We start from the raw sequence: 20,501 nt of genomic DNA, 5'->3' as shown, positions 1-20,501 counted from the left end.
AAAAGAAGTTGATATACTAAAAAGAATTTGAGAAACTTACCAACATGTTTGTGAATTAGGGCTGCTTATCGGGGGGATCGGACGGATTATTATGCTTAACGGTTCGGCTTAATGGTTATAGGCTTTTAAAAGTACTAATCCGCGAGCCAACCTATAAGATATCGGTTGGTTCGGTATCAGATTAGCAATTATCGGACGGTTATCGAGCGGTGTATCGGCTAAGTATAGGTTACCACATTCAATCTTTTATTTTGGTTATTTACATCCCAAGATTTTAAGGACTAGTACTCTTCTGGTTGAATAAAATGTCCTTAAGGGAGTGAATATGCCAATGTAAATATTGGATCAGTGAGACTTATATGTCCACATCAATTATGTACTCCTTCGTCGGTCACCACTAAAGTATATTAGAGAATCCCTAATATTAGATAATTATTTAAATGCATACGGAGTATTAAAATACATTATGAAACTAAATTAAGCATTTATGATGTTGAGGATTCGTATAACCGACTTCAACTAGCTTGAGATTGAGACACAATTGTTGTTAGTTTGATACGTACCCATAGAGATATATTCAATGTAAAGTATTTAACATCCAATCATAAGGAGGCTAACTAATACTAATAGTTTTGTCTAAGAAAGAAACAAATCGAGCACTAAGCTAAAATGCATTGAATTACAATGCTAACTCCTAGTACTATTGGGACATAATGAATGACAAACATGAATGATCACTTCAAGAAGGGTTTGGCTTATCAATCATGATCCTTGTCCAGATATTGATGTTTCATTTTCGACTCGTTGTATAAATTCATATTTCTCTAGTGATTGAAACTGATGGCCTTTCTTGGACACTATTGGACAGAGATTTTTGTGAATGAGAATAGAGTTTTAGCTTGTGGGATTTCCTAAGAGAACGCATTACGTTTTGGTCCTAAGAAAATAATTCCAAAAATATCACTATCTCAATATACCAAACTGCTTTCTATTATGGTCGAACTCTGAAGAACAGTAAATCTCTCAACATAACTTTTTTCCCCGAAAATAAGTAAATCCGAAAATAAGTAAATTTTAACACCGAAGTACAAAATAATTGACGATGGGTATAGCTGAAATATTTTTTTAATCATTATTTACAAGAGAAAATTAGGATCCAAACTTTTGGACACAACTTGCCACCTTTGATAATAGTAAAGAAACTGAGTCTGTGACAAGATTGAGACGCTTAACCAAGTCCAATTGTTAATAACTCACACTATTCTAGATACAGCAATAAAGAAACTAGTTAAAACTCGTTTGTATTGGCATTCCACGTGCTATGTTTCTGTAATTGTTAATCCAATACACAGTAGTTACTTCTAGAGAAATGAAACTCAGAAGCTAATGTAGGTCCTCTATGATTTAATAAAGGATTTAAGTTACATAAGAGTTCAAAAATTCTTGTACATTTCAATATAGTTCAACTTGGAACAGCAGGTTATTTATCATTGGTTATCAAATAGTAATACTTAAAACTTATTCACTCTCAGCCATCTTTAGTAATTGGACAAAGGCCCACCCCCATCAGAGTAAAAGTAAATTGTGTGTATTGCATTGCAATAGCGTAACATCAAATTTTGGGAGCCCAGCCCAAGATCAATCTACTCAAGCAGTGAACTCACTTTCATCCCTGATTTACTTATTGATAGACTTGCAGTGTCTTTGAGCTAACTGTGCACAAAAGGGATTACCCTCTCTCCCATCCTCTCTCCCTTACTCTGAACTAGACACTGTTGAAATAACATTAGGTGAGTTAAATTGATGTAAATGTTAAAGTTGTTAACTTCACTTCACTTCAGTAAAAAATCAACAGACAACAACTTATACTAATTGAGACAACTCTTTACAAGTCTAAATGACAAAAAGTTTCAAGAGAAATATTGTTCTCATGGATTCTTTCTCAGGTTTAATTTACAGTAACATGTTATTTTCACATTATGAACAGATGGATTCTTGAAGAAGCTAATTTTTATATAACTATTCAACAACAGTAGGAGTGTAGCACATTTTTTACTTGGAATTTGAAAGAAAATATTCAGCTTCCTTTAACTGGAATATCCAATTCATTCTTTTAGCAAGTAGAAAAAAAAATAGACCAAGTAGCAACAACAATCGACAAACTCTAAAATTTTCCTTGTTCTACCATCAACTAATCATCACAGTTCAGAAAAATTAGAGGCAAAATGAGTCACTTGGAGGGTCAACTGCTCAACTGTATTCTTGTAGGTGCTCATAAATTAATTACTTCTTCATGACTCTCAAAAATAACTAGTATAGTCGCCAAGTCCAGCTATACAGAGGAAGTAGCTCTGTAGCTGCACCTTGAAGTAAACAAAAGAACTGATGCCTCTACACCTTGAATGAGAAAGGCCCATTGTCATGCCTACCAGGTAAGTTCTCTACATACTTGTGAGGAGAAACCCAAGCAAAAAAATTGCTACAAAGATGCAACACGTTATTTCACTAGTTTTCTTGCTCGCCGGATGCCGATATGGCAAGAATCTGTGGTCTTTCGAAGCATTCTTGCGCCTTTTCTTCTCAATATATGCTTCCGGTTTTCCAGATGCTTTGAGTTCCTTGTATTTCTCAATAAGCTTGCGCTTCTGAATTTCAGAATTTTTAAGGTAATAAGGTTGTTTCCCTTGCTTAGCAGCTTCTCTCTCTTTTTTCTTGTGCTCTTGCAGAATCTCTTTCTCAGTGTGCTTTGTTCCGGCTGATTTCAATTGTTTGTCAATCCAAGAAATGCGACCTTTCAGTTCAATTATCTCTTCTGGATCATTTAATTTCCTCAAATTTGTTTCTTCACTCCTTTTTTTCTCTCTTCGGGAAGATTATCCTCGTAAAGAAAAATGTATCTCTTTTTGAATCGTTCTACATCGAGCTGGCCAGTTAAAGACTCAAAGCGAGGGTCACGCGTGGCCTTTTTAGGAACTTGGATAATTTCCCTAAATCTGCTCACTGGCTTCTTGCTACTCATCTCCATTGGCCTGTTCTTGTTTGCTCGGCTATGTTTTCCTTTTGAATTAAGCTTCCTATACACCGTATCCGACCCATCGACCGTGCTCTCTGCAATTCCTCAAAGGTCACATCAGCAAGCTCCTCCTCTATTTCCTTTGCCTCCTCATCTTCGGCGAAGATTCATGTTCATCGCCTTCAAATTTGATTTTACTTGAATCGGCAATGTACTAACTTGTCTTTTCTCATCTCAACAATTTGATTCCGCTAGAGAAAAAGAACCTGAGAACTTTGCTGTAAAGAGAGTGAGAGGATCATTTAGAACCTCCATGATAGTGGCATATACCACAAACCTAACAAAAGAATATGTACTATGTCGGCATACAAAAAAGCCAATGCCAACTTTACATGACTAAAATGTAAGTATATGCTCAAATTTAAGTGAAGTAGTTTCTTCTTTTGACAATAGTTCTCCTTCAAGCTCACAAGATACCTTGTCAGCTCGACTAATCCACAAATCACGAATGCCAAGTCTAAGCCTACCACACCACCAGAGTATTGTGACATGTAACTAGGATGTGAATAATGACATCTCCATGTTATTAATTTTAACTCTCAACTTCTTAGTTGTCCCCTTGGGGTGTTTAAGTCAATTAGTTCAGCAGCTAGTATTCATTTAAAAGGGCAAAACTCTCAAAACAAATAGTCTAATTAGTCTAATACATAACTCTAAACCCCATAAAGGTCTACCACTCATCTTGCTAATTTTACTGATACGAATAATGTTTAAAGCAAAAGGGCAATAGAGAATTAATTTTTTTGCAAATTTATCGTCCTTCCTACTTTACACATACAATTTGGATATTCAAACATTTAACAGAAATACATACATACAGTGCATAGCAAAACAAAACTGGTTAAGTTTTCATAAGAAACCAACTCAGATAAGGAAATGCAACAGAAACGCAGTTACATCGATCCAATCGTTTAACATGCGAAAGATTAAAAAAAAAAAATTGACGTGCTTCTTCTCTGGAATATGTAAGTATGAATTTATTAACAAACAAAATAAATATCAAAAAGAACGAAACATGATCCTAAAGTTTCACACTTTTCTAATTCCAAAAATTGACGAAATTAGCAACAAAACCTAAGTAGATACTCTTTAATCACACTCCAAAAACCACACTTACAGTTTTGCATCTTAAGATTAGAAATTAATTGGTACCTTAAAGAGTGAAGAGCCGTCGGGGAGCAAGTGAGAGAAGCTGTAGCGTTTTCTCGAGTTTAGGGTATTGTAGTTTACGGGTTGTCTCGGCCCAATTTAGACTTGGATCTTAAGTACAAGGTCCAAGTTCAAAAGACCAAAGTTTTCTGCCTTTTCTACACCTAAAAAATAGCTAGTATAAAAATGATATTCTCCTTCGAACTTTTATATAATGGTAAAATTTATTTAATTTCGTTTAATATATTTATCTATAATCTTTTCTATGTTGCATTATAAAGAAAAAAAATCATGAATGTTTTGATTATATTTCTTCTACAACCTATTTATAATTTAGACAGAAATTAAAAAAAAAAACAACGAGATATAACCTTTTTATTGTCTATCATGGTTAAATGCTAAAACGTTTTGTACAGAAAGACCGTCTTATCTCAGCCCATGAAGTTATCTGATAATCAAAGTTCAAGTATGCTGCGATATGACTTAATTCTTACCAAGTTTTATGCGTTAGTGTAACAGCCCAGTATTTTTCCAAGTGTCTCAAATTACTTCCTTATTCATAGTTTATTTAATTTTAGCGGTCTTGTACCAAAGCAGATAATTATGAAATATATTCATATAATATATATGTAGATATATTTAGTTGTATATATAATTTATAGGATATATTTTATGAAAAGGCAGTTAAGTGAATAAGTGGGAAAAGAAGTGGGGCAGGTCCACTTTCATTTTGCTGCCAATGTTAATATGTAAACGTGTGAGTGCAAATTAGTGAATGTAATTAATGATAAAATATGTTTAAGTGGGAAAAGAAGTGGGGCAGGTCCACTTTCATTTTGCTGCCATTGTTTATATGTATACGTGTGAGTGCAAATTGATGAATGTAATTAATGATAAAATATGTTTAAGTGGGAAAAGAAGTGGGGCAGGTCCACTCTCATTTTGCTGCCATTGTTATTTATGTATAAGTGTGAGTGCAAATTGGTGAATTAGATTAATGATAAAATATGTTTAAGTGGGGAAAAAGTGGGGCAAGCCCACTCCCTTTTTCTTCTACCAAGGCATTATAACTTTGGGGCTCTTTCTTGGTTTCGGACGAGAGAAATTGCCAAAGTGGCGTGGTGAGTTGGAAAGAGTGGGAATTTCATTTGCTCTATCCAGGTATTGTACTTAATTTCATTCCTTAGTTATGTTTGATGAACTGTAATAGGATGACTAGCATAAGTAATTCATACTGAATAATGCCAATAACCTATCTTTGGGGGACAAATTAATTATGGAGCCAAGATTGTGTTTCTTAGGCCTTGGCAATTGAAATGGTATTTATTAAGAGACAATACCTTCTGGATTACAATTTTTTCTTTGCAGGGAATTCTTGTGGCTTAGGGGGAAATAGCATTAAATATTATTTTAACATAAGAAGTAATTATTATGCAAACCTTGGAGGGACCAAATAGCAGTAGATTGAAAGTGGGTTTTCAAAGTGTTGAATTTGTGCAATTCTCGCAGTAGATTGAAAGTGGGTTTTCAAAGTGTTGAATTTGTGCAATTCTCGTGTACTGTGAATTGGCTTAGGGGGAAATAGCATTAAATATTATTTTAACATAGCAAGCAATTATTATGCAAACCCTGGAGGGACCAAATAGTATTAGATTGAAAGTGGGTTTTCAAAGTGATGAATTTGTGAAATTTTCGTGCACTGTGTTCAGTGCCAAATTTTTATTTCAATTATTTCCTTCTTTATGTATTACGGTTATGACTAATTGCAGACTATATCATATTTTGAAATTTGTTTATTAGAAGTATTATTAAGATACAGTTTGATCATTCTATGGGAATTATGAAATTTAGTATAAAATATTGACATTGAACCGGTAGTTTACGAATTAGGAACATGAGATTTGACCCATTAACTTGGACCCGTTATTTATGATATTGAATAGATTGAGGCTATCGGAAATCGTTCGAAGAGAATTTGGCATTTCGAGAGAGAGACGCGTTCCGATTATGAGGCAAGTGAGGCTTAAACTCTTAGTTTACTTGCTTTTCATAAAAAGCATATGGTTGTGTTGTATGTATACATTTAAACCGTTTAGTTCATGTGAGTGGGCAAGCATGATCTAAATTGGATAATTTCCAAGTTTCTAAAGTAATGACCGTATGAGTCCTTTAGCGTAAATTCGCTTAAATAGATACTTTTTAAATAAATGTAAAGTTTGAAAATGGTATTGATTGGATGTATGTTCCACTTATCGTATTTTTAGAGGGGCATATTTCCATGGGTCCCATTGATGTTCAGTGAGAGATTGATGCTAGAATCTTAAGTGACCCGGGTAAGATGGGGGTAAATAATACCCTCTCCGGAAGACGGGGTAAGACATAGACAAATACGTACTATGTCCCGTAAGCGTAGATTCAGATTTAGAGTACTTCATGTTTTGGCTGGTTGTGCTTCATGATTTTTGCTTTAGTTTCAGTGTTTGTATATATTTAATATACTTGTACTGTGTAATTGCTTTTATGCATTATTAGGAATTTCAAAGACTTGCCCCAGGGGTAAGCTGAGAGTGTCGATGATCTTGCTGGGTCTTTTAGACTCATACTTGTTGATGTTATATGTGTGCAGGTGTGGTTAACGGTGACCAGATAGCCGATACTTGATTCATTCCAGCTTTGTTCAGTCCAGTTCAGTAGAGGTGAGCCACCATTAGATCATGGCGGCCTCTTCTTCTTTAAGTTGACTTAGTAATATTCCGAGCTACGTCTCGTACTTTTATATTCAGACTAGCAATTCCATGACTTAGATATTTTATGGGGTTTATGGGCAAGACTCAGTATTTGTAATTCGCTTCCGCACTTTTCGTTATATTATGAGACTTTGCGTATTATTCATTTCATTCGTTAATTTTCGTATGATTTTCTTAGAGGGTTCGCCTTATGGGTAAAAGCTCGTCAGGTGCCCGGTCACGGCCTGAGTATCAGATTTGGGTCGTGACAGTTAGGCAACACAAGCAATTTTTTCTTACGTAAATGGATAACATCGCCTTATTATATGATATATTACGATTTTCCAGGAAATGACGCATCCCCAAAAGTGTTCGATCTTGAATTTTTGTCCCCACTTAACAAAATATTTAAAATATGACCTTACCTTGAGAAAATTCGCTAGGAAAAACTTTTGTTGCTTATCAGACATAATTCTAACTTTTGCCTATAAGATATAATTTATAATCAATTGAGCAGGCTACAGTCAAGTGGCTTTCACTCCAACACAAAAAAAGCTTGAAGTCCAGTGTAACTTTCGTCTCTGATCGATGTCTTTTTTCAGGAACCGAGGACGGGGGGATCCTTGGGAGTGGACGTGAGGACAAGGGGCTTCAGGCGGCCTTTTTTATGAATAGTTTCAATCAAAATTCCAAGCTCATAGCACAATGGAAGTGTCAGATTATAGCACGACGCGCTGCTTCAATCGCTCGATACGAATGACGACCAGCTCTACAACTTTTAGTGCCATATCTTCCTAGGCTAATGCCCCAACGAGTACAGTCAGAAGAGAAGCCTTTGGGCAACTCGATAGGAATCAGAGGAGAAAGATATAGTCATTGCCGTTGTAACCGCTGTCAGAAGACGTGAAGTTTTCCTGACCCGATTCAACGCCAAAAAATGGCTTGTCCCTACCATAAAGTATTCATATATTTCCTGAAGAATGCATCTGTTCTCACTGTTCCTGACCTTCTAGCTTATATGCAAAAACTAATTTATGTCCACAACTTATGTCTGATGAAAAATTTTCTAAAGCTGAGGCTATTTTTTAAAACTTAATAAGTGGGCCAAAATTAAAGACGCCTCCTATGGAGGCCATTTGTGGCTTAACCCACAATAGCATACTATTGACTTGTGTTGAATGCATCTTTTTATCTATCTTGAACTATTTTGTGGAGGGTTAAATGCTTTTTATTAAGGTAGTAATCCATCGTGATTAACCATTAGTCAAATGCATAATCTATGAAAAATGATAACAGAAGGGAATGATTCCTACAGTTAGCAAAGTTCCCTGTTAAAAAAGAAAAAGAAACATAATCCAAAGATTAAACTGTGTCTTCTGCTATTCAGTGGCTCCATCCCTTTGAATGGCCATCCTCCATATAGGGCTCAAGAAAACCAATAAACTGCATATCCAATGGAAATTTCTTAGTCTCCACCAGCTAGTTTTTGGAAAAAAAAAAAAACCAACCTTAGCTACTTTTCACTGACAAGTGATCAGATACTCGTGGAAATTTCGTAACAACTGTTTTATGTTATATAAACTTTCATGAATGGTGAAACAAGAATATGAGCTCTAAGCGTAGTTTACCTTACTTCCATCTTTGGACCACCGTGCACCATAACCATTAACAACTCTTATCTCAAAAACAACTCCATGTGGTGGAACAATATGCACATTCATCCAGCAGCAACGAGTTATTAAGTCGCTGATGACATCATTTTTATCGGAATTCTTGCTAGCAATATATGATCTTATTCTATCTCCTTCTCCACAACAGAGAGGTACATCCTGCAGTGCATAAGCTTACTCCACGGAAAGGCAAAAAGATCACAGATCAGGGAATAAAGAGGCTAAATGCACCCATGTATAATATATTAATGATTTGTCTCATGGGTCAGGTGATGACAGGAATTGCCTTCCAGAAGCAAAATGATACTCGCAAAAGAAAAATAACAACACAGCTCTCACATGCAACTCAAGAATATTTAGATTGAAGGGCCCTGGAATGAGGAACTAACCACTTCCAGAAAAGCTACCCCAGTAGCTGTCGCTGCTTCTGTTCACATGCTTTGACAATGCCCTCGCTCCATCAATCAAGGTACAACCTTTAGCCTGTTGCAAAGACAGATTAGAGTTACTCCCGTATGCAAATATGATAGATCTCTTCTGTAACGCTCCTGCTAGCATCTGTCTAGCATTCAGTAATGCCAGAAACTAAGTAAAACCAATTGGCATACAACAATAAAATAACCCGGGAAGAGATTGCAACAAACAAGATCTGTAGTTAATCTCCAAGCGTCGGATTTGGATGTGTGCGCTTAACTTCATTGACTGTTTTTCCAATTTTCTTCCTCTCCTACTTCTTTTAATAGGTCAACATTTTATCCACAACTCCTTAAACTTCCCCCTCCCATAAACACAAAATATTGCTAACAAAAAATGGAGGCCAAAATTGCTACATTTTAAGCATAGGATCGGCATGAGCAAAGATTCTCCTACTGTCACCACTAAAGGATATTAGAGAATCCCTAATATTAGATAATTATTTAAATGCATACGGAGTATTAAAATACATTATGAAACTAAATTAAGCATTTATGATGTTGAGGATTTGTATAACCGATTTCAACTAGCTTGAAATTGAGATACAATTGTTATTAAGTTTGATACGTACCATAGAGGTATATTCAATGTAAAGTATTTAACATCCAAGCATAAGGAGGCTCACTAATACTAATAGTTTTGTCTAAGAAAGAAACAAATCGAGCGCTAAGCCAAAATGCATTGAATTACAATGCTAACTCCTAGTACTATTGGGACATAATGAATGGCAAACATGAATGATCACTTCAAGAAGGGTTTGGCTTATCAATCATGATCCTTGTCCTGATATTGATGTTTCATTTTAGACATCTTATAAATTCATATTTCTCTAGTGATTGAGACTGATGGCCTTTCTTGGACACTATTGAACAGAGATTTCTGTGAATGAGAATAGAGTTTTAGCTTGTGGGATTTCCTAAGATAACAGACCTATTTCGTTTTGGTTCTAAGAAAATAATTCCAAAAATATCACTATCTCAATATACCGAAATGCTTTCTCTTCCTTATGGTCGAACTCTGAAGAACAGTAAATCTCTCAACACAACTTTTTTCCCCGAAAATAAGTAAATTTTAACACCGAAGTACAAAATAATTGCTGAACGATGGGTATAGCTGAAATACTTTTTTAATCATTATTTACAAGAGAAAATTAGGATCCAACTTTTGGACACAAATTTTCACCTTTGATAATAGGAAAGAAATTGAGTCTGTGGTAAGATTGAGACGCTTAACCAAGTCCAATTGTTAATAACTCACACTATTCTAGATACAGCAATAAAGCAACTAGTTAAGACTCGTTTGTATTGGCATTCCACGTGCTATGTTTCCCTAATTGTTAATCCAATACACAGTAGTGACTTCAAGGGGAATGAAACTCAGAAGCTAATGTAGGTCCTCTATGATTTAATAAAAGGTTTTGAGTTACATAAGATTACAAAAATTCTTGGACATTTCAATATAGTTCAACTTGGAACAGCAGGTTATTTATCATTGGTTGTCAAATAGTGATACTTAAAAACTTATTCACTCTCAGCCATCTTTAGTAATTGGACAGACGCCCACCCCCCATCAGAGTGAAAGTAAATTGTGTGTATTGCACTGCAATAGCGGAACATCAAATTTTGGGAGCAAAATGAGTCACTTGGAGGGTAGACTGCTCAACTGTATTCTTGTAGGTGCTCATAAATTAATTACTTCTTCAAGGCTCTGAAAAATAACTAGTAAAGTCAGTAAGAGCCCGTTTGGTTTTCCGTTTTTTTGAGTGTTTAGCTGGCCAGCTTAAAGTCATTTTGTGCTTAAAATAAGCTCAAAAAAATAATTGGGCCCGTTTGATAGCTTATCTAAAGCAGTTTATAAGCTGAAAACAGCTTATAAGCCAAAAAAAAAAAAAGTTAAGACTACTCCAACTTATTTTGTTTAGCTTATAAGCTGTTTGCAGCTTATAGGCTTATCCCATCCAAACAGGCTCTAAGTCCAGCTATACAGAGCCATACATAGGAGTAGCCCTGTAGTTGCCCCTTGAAGTAAACAAAAGAACTGATGCCTCTACACCTTGAATGAGAAAGGCCCATTGCCATGCCTACCAGGTAAGTTCTCTACATACTTGTGAGAAGAAACCCAAGAAAAAAAAAATTGCTACAGCATTCAACAAACCTGTTATTTCACTAGATGCCTCTACACCTTGAATGAGAAAGGCCCATTGTCATGCCTAGTAGGTAAGTTCTCTACATACTTGTGAGGAGAAACCCAAGAAAAAAAAATTGCTACAGCATTCAACAAACCTGTTATTTCACTAGTTTTCTTGCTCGCCGGGACGCCGATATGGGAAGAATCTGTGGTCTTTCGAAGCATTCTTGCGCCTTTTCTTCTCAATATATGCTTCCAGTTTGCCAGATGCTTTGAGTTCCTTGTATTTCTCAATAAGTTTGCGCTTCTGAATTTCAGAATTTTTGAGGTAATAAGGTTGTTTCCCTTGCTTAGCAGCCTCTCTCTCTTTCTTCTTGTGCTCTTGCAGAATTTCTTTCTCAGTGTGCTTCGTTCCGGCTGATTTCAATTGTTTGTCAATCCAAGAAATACGACTTTTCAGTTCACTTATCTCTTCTGCATCATTTGATTGCCTCATCTGTTTCTTCAGCTCCTCTTTTTCTGCTGGAAGATTATCCTCGTAAAGAAAATTGTATCTCTTTTTGAACCGTTCTACATCGAGCTGGCCAGTTAAAGACTCAAAGCGAGGGTCACGCGTGGCTTTTTCAGGAACTAGGAGAATTTCCCCAAATCTGCTCACTGGCTTCTTGCTACTCATCTCCATTGGCCTGTTCTTGTTCGCTCGGCTATTTTTCCCTTCCGAATTAAGCTTCCTATACACTGCATCCGACCCATCAGACCGTGCTCTCTGAAATTCCTCAAAGGTCACATCCGCAAGCTCCTACTCAGGTAAAAATAGCATGAGAACAAATTGAATAGCAGCAGGCACTCCCGCCACTCCAAGCATCCATCTCCAAGTTCCCGGTATCTGCTCAAGCATTCAAGCGCAAAGGAAATCAACACAAACGCTAAAAGATTTTCTTAAGCTACACACAACAGCATTCATGCACTATCAGTCAGATGTTAGTCCAGTACTACCCAAAAAATAGTGATTATTAAAAGCAATCAGTGATTGCCAATCACTATCAATTTAAAGAACAAACTGGCTAAAGATAAGGAAAGAAATACTCCGAACATACTCAGACATGAACAAATTTAAAAGAAAGGTGCCCCATCACTTAGAATATACAATAAACTCTCAAACCCATTTTAGTTTCTTAGAACACAAAAAGTCCATGTGCGCCCAGGGTAGAATTAGTAGCATACCAGGGACGACAAGATGACTTGAATCTAAAACACTAGGTTAGGTGAAAGGACAATGCAGCCAAATAAGGTGACTAACCAACCCGTGCTGTTTATCATACTAAAGCTTATACTAGAAGTTAGGAGAAGTAGTAGTTAGCTAGTTGCAATGTATGCTCAAAGTCAGGAGTATCTCTAACCACTCACCTTCTGTGAGGTCTTCTAATTAAGGATAACTCCTAAGGGTTCCGACAATTAAACTACTCTACCAAAATGCAGACTTTAATTGTTATATGATTCACATTTCAATGCTCATAAAAAAATTAAAAAAAAAAAAGAAAGCAATTTTATGATGTTCCAACTGGAACTTCGCAAAGGTTACTAAAATCCACGGGAAAATTTCCAAATTAACTTCATGAATTAGTTGGCAGTGTAAAAATCAGAAATAGATGCCACTTTAGATGAAAACAGCCAGATAAAAATATCCACACAAATCACAAGAAACATAGGTGAGAAAAGAATAACTCCTCCACTGATATTTACTCATTGCAGATATTGTAATGCAAGCCCCATATTTTATCTCGATCTGCCGCTCCAAACTGCACAACAGGAAACCTTTCATGCCAAGAAGCATTATAATAAACACAAAAAGAATGTATAACTATTTTTGTGTGCTCTGTGTGGGGAACAGATTCAAAAAACCACAACAAATGGACTGACGCAACGCCTCCATTTGATCTAGTCATAGCTTATGACGGGAGAATTTTCTGCGAGCTAGTAAGCAGTTTGACTTTCTCGGTAATGTTCTTCAAGTTAGAACTTGATCTGCAGATCTAAAAATGTAAGCAGTTCTTTCCCTAACCCTATCTGTTTTATAGGGTGATAATTCATATTTAAATGTACGCACATGACTAAATACAAGTCCTGCACCCCCGCCCCAATAATAGTCACTATAGCAATTTCAAGGAGACAACCAAAGCAACAAACTAAATAATAGTACTCACTCTGTTTCAATTTATGTGTTTTACTCTCCTTTTTGGTCTGTTTCAAAAAGAATATTACTTTCTTTGAGCTAACTGTGCACAAAAGGGATTACCCTCTCTCCTATCCTCTCCCCCTTACTCTGAACTAGACACTGTTGAAATAACATTAGATGAGTTAAATTGATGTAAATGTTAAAGTTGTTTACTTCACTTCACTTCAGTAAAAATCAACAGACAACAGCTTATACTAATTTAGACAACTCTTTACAAGTCTAAATGACAAAAAGTTTCAACAGAAATACAGTTCTGATGGATTCTTTCTCACGTTTAATTTACAATCACATGGTATTTTCACATTACGAATAGATGGATGTAGTGAAGAAACTAATTTTTATGTAACTATTCAACAACAGTAGAGCAGTGTAGCACACATCTTTTACTTGGAATTCGAAAGAAAGTATTCAGCTTCCTTTAATTGGAATATCCAATTCATTCTTTTAGCAACTAGAAAAAAATAGACCGAGTAGCAATAACAATCGACAAACTCAACAAGTTTCCTTGTTCTACCATCAACTAATCATCAAAGATCTACTCAGAAAAATTAGAAGCAAAATGAGTCACTTGGAGGGTAGACTGCTCAACTGTAGTCTTGTAGGTGCTCATAAATTAATTACTTCTTCAAGGCTCTGAAAAATAACTAGTAAAGTCACTAAGAGCCCGTTTGGTTTTCAGCTTTTTTGAGTGTTTAGCTGGCCAACTTAAAGTCATTTTGTGCTTAAAATAAGTTTAAAAAAATAATTGGGCCCGTTTGATAGCTTATCTAAAGCAGTTTATAAGCTGAAAACAGCTTATAAGCCAAAAAAAATAAGTTAGACTACCCCAACTTATTTTGTTTAGCTTATAAACTGTTTGCAGCTTATAGGCATAAGCCCATCCAAACAGGCTCTAAGTCCAGCTATACAGAGCCATACATAGGAGTAGCCCTGTAGTGGCCCCTTGAAGTAAATAAAAGAACTGATGCCTCTACACCTTGAATGAGAAAGGCCCATTGCCATGCCTACCAGGTAAGTTCTCTACATACTTGTGAGAAGAAACCCAAGACAAAAAAATTGCTACAGCATTCAACAAACCTGTTATTTCACTAGATGCCTCTACACCTTGAATGAGAAAGGCCCATTGTCATGCCTAGCAGGTAAGTTCTCTACATACTTGTGAGGAGAAACCCAAGCAAAAAAAATTGCTACAGCATTCAACAAACCTGTTATTTCACTAGTTTTCTTTCTCGCCGGGACGCCGATATGGCAAGAATCTGTGGTCTTTCGAAGCATTCTTGCGCCTTTTCTTCTCAATATATGCTTCCAGTTTGCCAGATGTTTTGAGTTCCTTGTATTTCTCAATAAGTTTGCGCTTCTGAATTTCAGAATTTTGAGAATAAGGTTGTTTCCTTGCTTAGCAGCTCTCTCTCTTTCTTCTTGTGCTCTTGCAGAATTTCTTTCTCAGTGCGCTTCGTTCCGGCTGATTTCAATTGTTTGTCAATCCAAGAAATGCGACTTTTCAGTTCACTTATCTCTTCTGCATCATTTGATTTCCTCATCTGTTTCTTCAGCTCCTCTTTTTCTGCTGGAAGATTATCCTCGTAAAGAAAATTGTATCTCTTTTTGAACCGTTCTACATCGAGCTGGCCAGTTAAAGACTCAAAGCGAGGGTCACGCGTGGCTTTTCAGGAACTAGGATAATTTCCCTAAATCTGCTCACTGGCTTCTTGCTACTCATCTCCATTGGCCTGTTCTTGTTCGCTCGGCTATTTTTCCCTTCCGAATTTTCCTATACACTGCGTCCGACCCATCAGACTGTGCTCTCTACAATTCCTCAAAGGTCACATCCGCAAGCTCCTCCTCTATCTCCTTTGCCTCCTCATCTTCAGACGAAGATTCATGTTCATCAGAGTCTTCAAATTTGATTTTACTTGAACTTGCAACAGCTGGCTTGTCTTTTCTCATCTCAACAATTTGATTCTGCCAGGGAAAAAAAAACCTGAGAACGTCGTTGTGCAAAGATTGAAAGAAGTAAGGAAGAACCCCAAAGATAGTAGGCATATAACACAAACCAACAGTTAAAACAGAAGAATACGTGCTATGTCAATTGTTTCAAAAAAGAATATTACTTTCTTTGAGCTAACTGTGCACAAAAGGGATTACCCTCTCTCCCTTACTCTGAACTAGACACTGTTGAAATAACATTAGATGAGTTAAATTGATGTAAATGTTAAAGTTGTTTACTTCACTTCACTTCAGTAAAAATCAACAGACAACAGCTTATACTAATTTAGACAACTCTTTACAAGTCTAAATGACAAAAAGTTTCAACAGAAATACAGTTCTGATGGATTCTTTCTCACGTTTAATTTACAATCACATGGTATTTTCACATTACGAATAGATGGATGTAGTGAAGAAACTAATTTTTATGTAACTATTCAACAACAGTAGAGCAGTGTAGCACACGCATCTTTTACTTGGAATTCGAAAGAAAGTATTCAGCTTCCTTTAATTGGAATATCCAATTCATTCTTTTAGCAACTAGAAAAAAATAGACCGAGTAGCAATAACAATCGACAAACTCTACAAGCTTCCTTGTTCTACCATCAACTAATCATCAAAGATCTACTCAGAAAAATTAGAAGCAAAATGAGTCACTTGGAGGGTAGACTGCTCAACTGTAGTCTTGTAGGTGCTCATAAATTAATTATTTAATTACTTCTTCAAGGCTCTGAAAAATAACTAGTAAAGTCACTAAGAGCCCGTTTGGTTTTCAGCTTTTTTGAGTGTTTAGCTGGCCAACATAAAGTTATTTTGTGCTTAAAATAAGCTTAAAAAAATAATTGGGCCCGTTTGATAGCTTATCTAAAGCAGTTAATAAAAGGTTATATCTAATTCTGTACAAAACATTTTAACAGTGATAGAAAATTAAAAGGTTATATCTAATTGTTTTTTTTTTAATTTCTGCCTAAATTATAAAAAGGTTGTAAAAGAGATATAATCAAAACATTCATGATTTTCTTTATAAAAAGAAAACGAGAGAATAATGCAACATAAAAAAGATTATAGATGATGCTAGATAAATATGTTAGGCGAAATTTACCATTATATAAAAGTTTGAAGGAGAATATTATTTTTATGCCTTTTTATTTTTTTAGGTGTAGAAAAGGCACAGAACTTTGGTCTTTTGAACTTGGGACCTTGTAGTTAAAGATTCAAGGGCAATTCGCAAAAATTGCCCTTCTTTTGGGATGATCTTTAAATTTAGCCCCTCATATTTGCGGTCTTTAAGTTTTGCCATTAGCTTGGATACTGAGATTTTGGGTTTGAACCCCCGCTCGGGCATAAAATAAAAAAATAATTTTATAAGCGGGGATGGAGGGAGTGTATGCCGGATCCAACATAAAGTCCTTAAGGAAAAACTAAAGTTACGCTCGAGGGGGCATAACTTTTCCTCAAGGCATAGTTTAGTCATGCCTTATGGGGCAAAGCTTTTCCTTAAGGAACTATGCCTATGGGGCAGACTTTTAATTAAGGCATAAGCAAAAATATACCTCATAGGGCACAACTTTTCCTTAAGGCAAACTTTTAGTTATGCCTAAAGGAAAAGCTCATTACGGTAATACTTTTGGTTATATTTTACGAGGCACACTTTTAGTTAAGGCATAACTAAAAGTATGTCGCATAAGGCGGAACTTTTCCTTAAGGCATAATTAAAAATTTGCCTTGAAAAGTTAATATATATATATATATATATATATATATATCCCACAGGTGCCCTTTTTTCCAATGGTACTATAATTCCTATTCCTATCCCTTCATTCCCTCTTTTGGTCTATCTACATTCCGGGAAATACATACGCTCCGCGGACAGACAAAAAGTGGAGTCTTGGTCAGAGCAAGCCGCCCTATTCTATTACCAGACATAATTGGGAGAAGCTCATCCGAAACTAGAGCTATATATATATATATATATATGTCCCAAGACAAAGTCTGCCCCCTCCGGCATAACTTTAGTTTTTCCTTAAGAATTGTATGTAGGATCCAAAAGATACACTCCTTCTAGCCCTGCCTTGTGAAATTATTTTTTTATTTTATGTACGAGCGAGGGTTCAAACCCCGTAACTTGGGTATTCAGCGAAGGGCAAAACTTAAAGAACACAAATATGAAGGGTAAAATTTAAAGACCACCCCAAAGAAGGGCAATCCGTGCAAAAAAAATGAAGATTCAAGTCGAATTGGGCCGAGACAATCCGTACATTACAATACCCTAAACTCGAAAAAATGCTAAAGCTTCTTTCTCTTGCTCCTCTACGGCTCTTCGCTCTTGAAGGTACCAATTAATTTCTAACTCTTCAATCACGCTTACAGTTTTGTATCTTCAGTCCGTTTTGCCAATATATTCTTAGGCTTTGTTTTTAATTTTTGGAATTAGTTAAGTGTGAAATTTAAGGACCATGTTTTGATTTTTTTATTTTTTATTTTTTATGTTTCTCTTGTTTGTTAATAAATTGTTCATACTTACATATTTCAAAAAAAAAGAAGTGTTAAATGATTAGATTGATGTAACTGATTCTCTATTGCCCTTTTGCTTTAAGCTGTTATTTGTATTTAGTAAAATTAGCAAGATGACTGCTATACCTTTCTGCAGTTGCGTATTTGTGCTTCTGGGACTTGTAAGCTTTTAAAGAGGCTTGCCTGTATGGGGTTATGTTTGGACTATAGCTGCATAAAAATGTCTTGTTTTTTATCTATTATCATATTATTCAAGCTTGAACTTAGAATTTTGAATGTCAATAAATTTTATATCATATGAATACTAGTAACTCATATAAAGTCCAAACCAAAACCAACTCGACACTAATACAATAAAAAAAATTCAATTTACCACTAAGAGTGGCAATAATGTTGAATATCTATTCTTTAGTTTTGCATAATTGGTTTAGAAAGTGAAAATACATAATATAATTCATTTTTACAACCCCCGCGGTGTTCACCTAGAAAACACATATTGACAGTGAAAAAGGAATAAAGTTCAACAATCCTCACTTAATAAAACCTAGCCCCTGCCATAGGCATGACCACAATATACTCTCCAAGACATCTCCAAGAATAAGTTAGGTTTTCAAATCTTCACTCAACAGAAATGGGAGCACATCCGTTGCCTCAAATCTACAACTTTATTCTCCATCTTATTCATCTTTGCTTCCAGCCACAATATAGTTCTTAACACCTTATAAGGGGAGGAGCAGTTATTTCTACCAGGAATTTAGGGCACATCTGAGAATTTTACCACAACCCATGTGGTTCAAAAATCTATTAACTTATACTTATTTAGTGAATTTATTACAACATATACAGGAATGGGTTCATATGAACCGTATGAACACATTAGTATGGAAGATGTTATCTCAGTATCTAAAACAAATAATAGAAAAGAAAAACAACTATCCGCACACAACACAAGCAATCGTATCTCAATAACAAGTCAACATTAGGCAGTTTCATGTCAAGACAAGAAGTTAAAAGGGGTGAAATGAGGATACCAAGTGCGAGAACCAGGGCCGTAGTTCTTGGGGTGAGCGTTCCAGATGTTAGAGTGACCCATCTTCACACGAGGCTGCGCTGTGTGTTGTATGAAAACCCTAGTCACTTTTTGTTCACAATAGCAACGCTTAGTTTGGGGATGAAAGAAAACTTATATAGGGGATACTCAAAACCCTAAGCCGACGTAAACATTTTGTGCATCTTCACCCAATTACATGCCCAAATGCTGCAAACTAACTCCTAAAAATGCAATTGCACAAACGCCCCAATTTGACAAATTGCTGCAAATTAACTCGTAAAAGGAAATTTTGCACAAACATCCCAATCTCAAACTTTTAAAATCAGCTTATTTTAAAAAGTATTTTATACTTTTCAAAAAAGGAGACTTTTGGCCAAAAACATATGGTGTTTGGCCAATTAATTTAAAAAAAATTTTGCACAAAACATCCCAAAAAGATTTACATTATATTTTTTCAAAAGCATTATTTAGGCATTTCACTTCTTTTTTCTTAATATAATGTGAAATTAAAACACATTTTTCTTTCAAAACTTGTTAAACACCTTTTTTAAAAATAAGTCTCTACATTGAGGAAAAATAAGCTTTACCAAACAAGCTATTAGTATTAATGTTTCCATTTAATTGAGGCATTTCACTCCTTTTTACTTAATATAATGTGTTTCACGAACGTCGGATTTTTTAACACCAAGCCAAATCAATTGCGTTGGTTTTTAAATTTATACATCAAATCAATAAAATTCGGGTTTTTCAACTTCAGATTTTTTCGGGTTATTCAATTTTCTCGGATTTTTTGGGTTTTTTTTCAGAATAGTCTTAATACAAAATATATAACTCTTATTTCAAATATTTCTTTAATCCTAGTAAGATACAACTATATAATGAAGGTGTTTCATAAAAAAATAACATAAAAATCAAAAGAGTGATGACATTGTATTAAAATATTCAACAAAAGATAATAAAATCGGTTAAAATAAATATTGCTAGTTAACAAGCCATAAAGAAAATGATCATAATCTAAAAATACTAAATCATGCTAAAATAAGTACGGCTAATGAGTATTAATTACATGACAAGAAAAAAAAACTTAAGTTATGTATTTTCACTCTTTAAACCAATTGTGCAAAACTAAAGAATAAATATCCAACATTATTGTCATTCCTAATGGTAAATTGAATTTCTTTTGTTAGTATTAGTGTTAAGTTGATTTTGATTTGGACTTTATATGAGTTACTAATATCCATAGAATATAAAATTTATTGACATTCAAAATTCTAAGTTTAAGCTTGAGTAATATGATAATAGATAAAAAAAACTACGCAAAAATTTAAGAAATATTTATAAATTACATTACAAATAAATAGTTTTATATATAAAATATTTTAAAAATTGAATACATGTAATGTCGGGTTAATTTGGTTCAGTTTGACTTTTTTTGACTAAAACTAAACCAAACCAATTATGATCAGAATTTTTTTTTTCAACACCAAACCACTAG

The 20,501-nt window shown here is 35.1% G+C and overlaps 1 protein-coding gene, 1 long non-coding RNA gene and 2 pseudogenes across 3 annotated transcripts; 1 reads left to right on the top strand and 3 right to left on the bottom strand.

The window, feature by feature from the left end:
* Positions 1–1,376: 1,376 nt before the first annotated feature.
* LOC132053994 (uncharacterized) lies at positions 1,377–3,564 on the bottom strand (annotated as a pseudogene).
* On the bottom strand, positions 1,377–12,018 carry LOC132052616 (uncharacterized; the record flags this gene model as incomplete). Its single annotated transcript, XM_059444231.1, has 2 exons — positions 1,377–1,772; positions 11,375–12,018. A coding segment is annotated over one exon (633 nt), but the record flags the coding sequence as incomplete, so codon positions are not given.
* On the top strand, positions 5,247–7,107 carry LOC132054657 (uncharacterized). 2 transcript variants are annotated; one of them, XR_009414340.1, is made up of 2 exons: positions 5,247–5,383; positions 6,849–7,107. It is a non-coding gene; the product is annotated as an uncharacterized LOC132054657 (long non-coding RNA). The 2 variants fall into 2 exon arrangements; XR_009414341.1 differs by having other exon boundaries at positions 6,166–7,107.
* Positions 12,019–13,848: 1,830 nt separating the features above from the next.
* Positions 13,849–19,225, bottom strand: LOC132052613 (uncharacterized; annotated as a pseudogene).
* Between the last annotated feature and the right edge of the window lie 1,276 nt (positions 19,226–20,501).

This window comes from Lycium ferocissimum, chromosome 4, assembly GCF_029784015.1.
Source record: "Lycium ferocissimum isolate CSIRO_LF1 chromosome 4, AGI_CSIRO_Lferr_CH_V1, whole genome shotgun sequence".
In the NCBI taxonomy this organism is placed as follows: domain Eukaryota; kingdom Viridiplantae; phylum Streptophyta; class Magnoliopsida; order Solanales; family Solanaceae; genus Lycium; species Lycium ferocissimum.
Note: the sequence above shows the minus strand (reverse complement) of the source record. Positions and strands in the feature narration are given on the sequence as shown.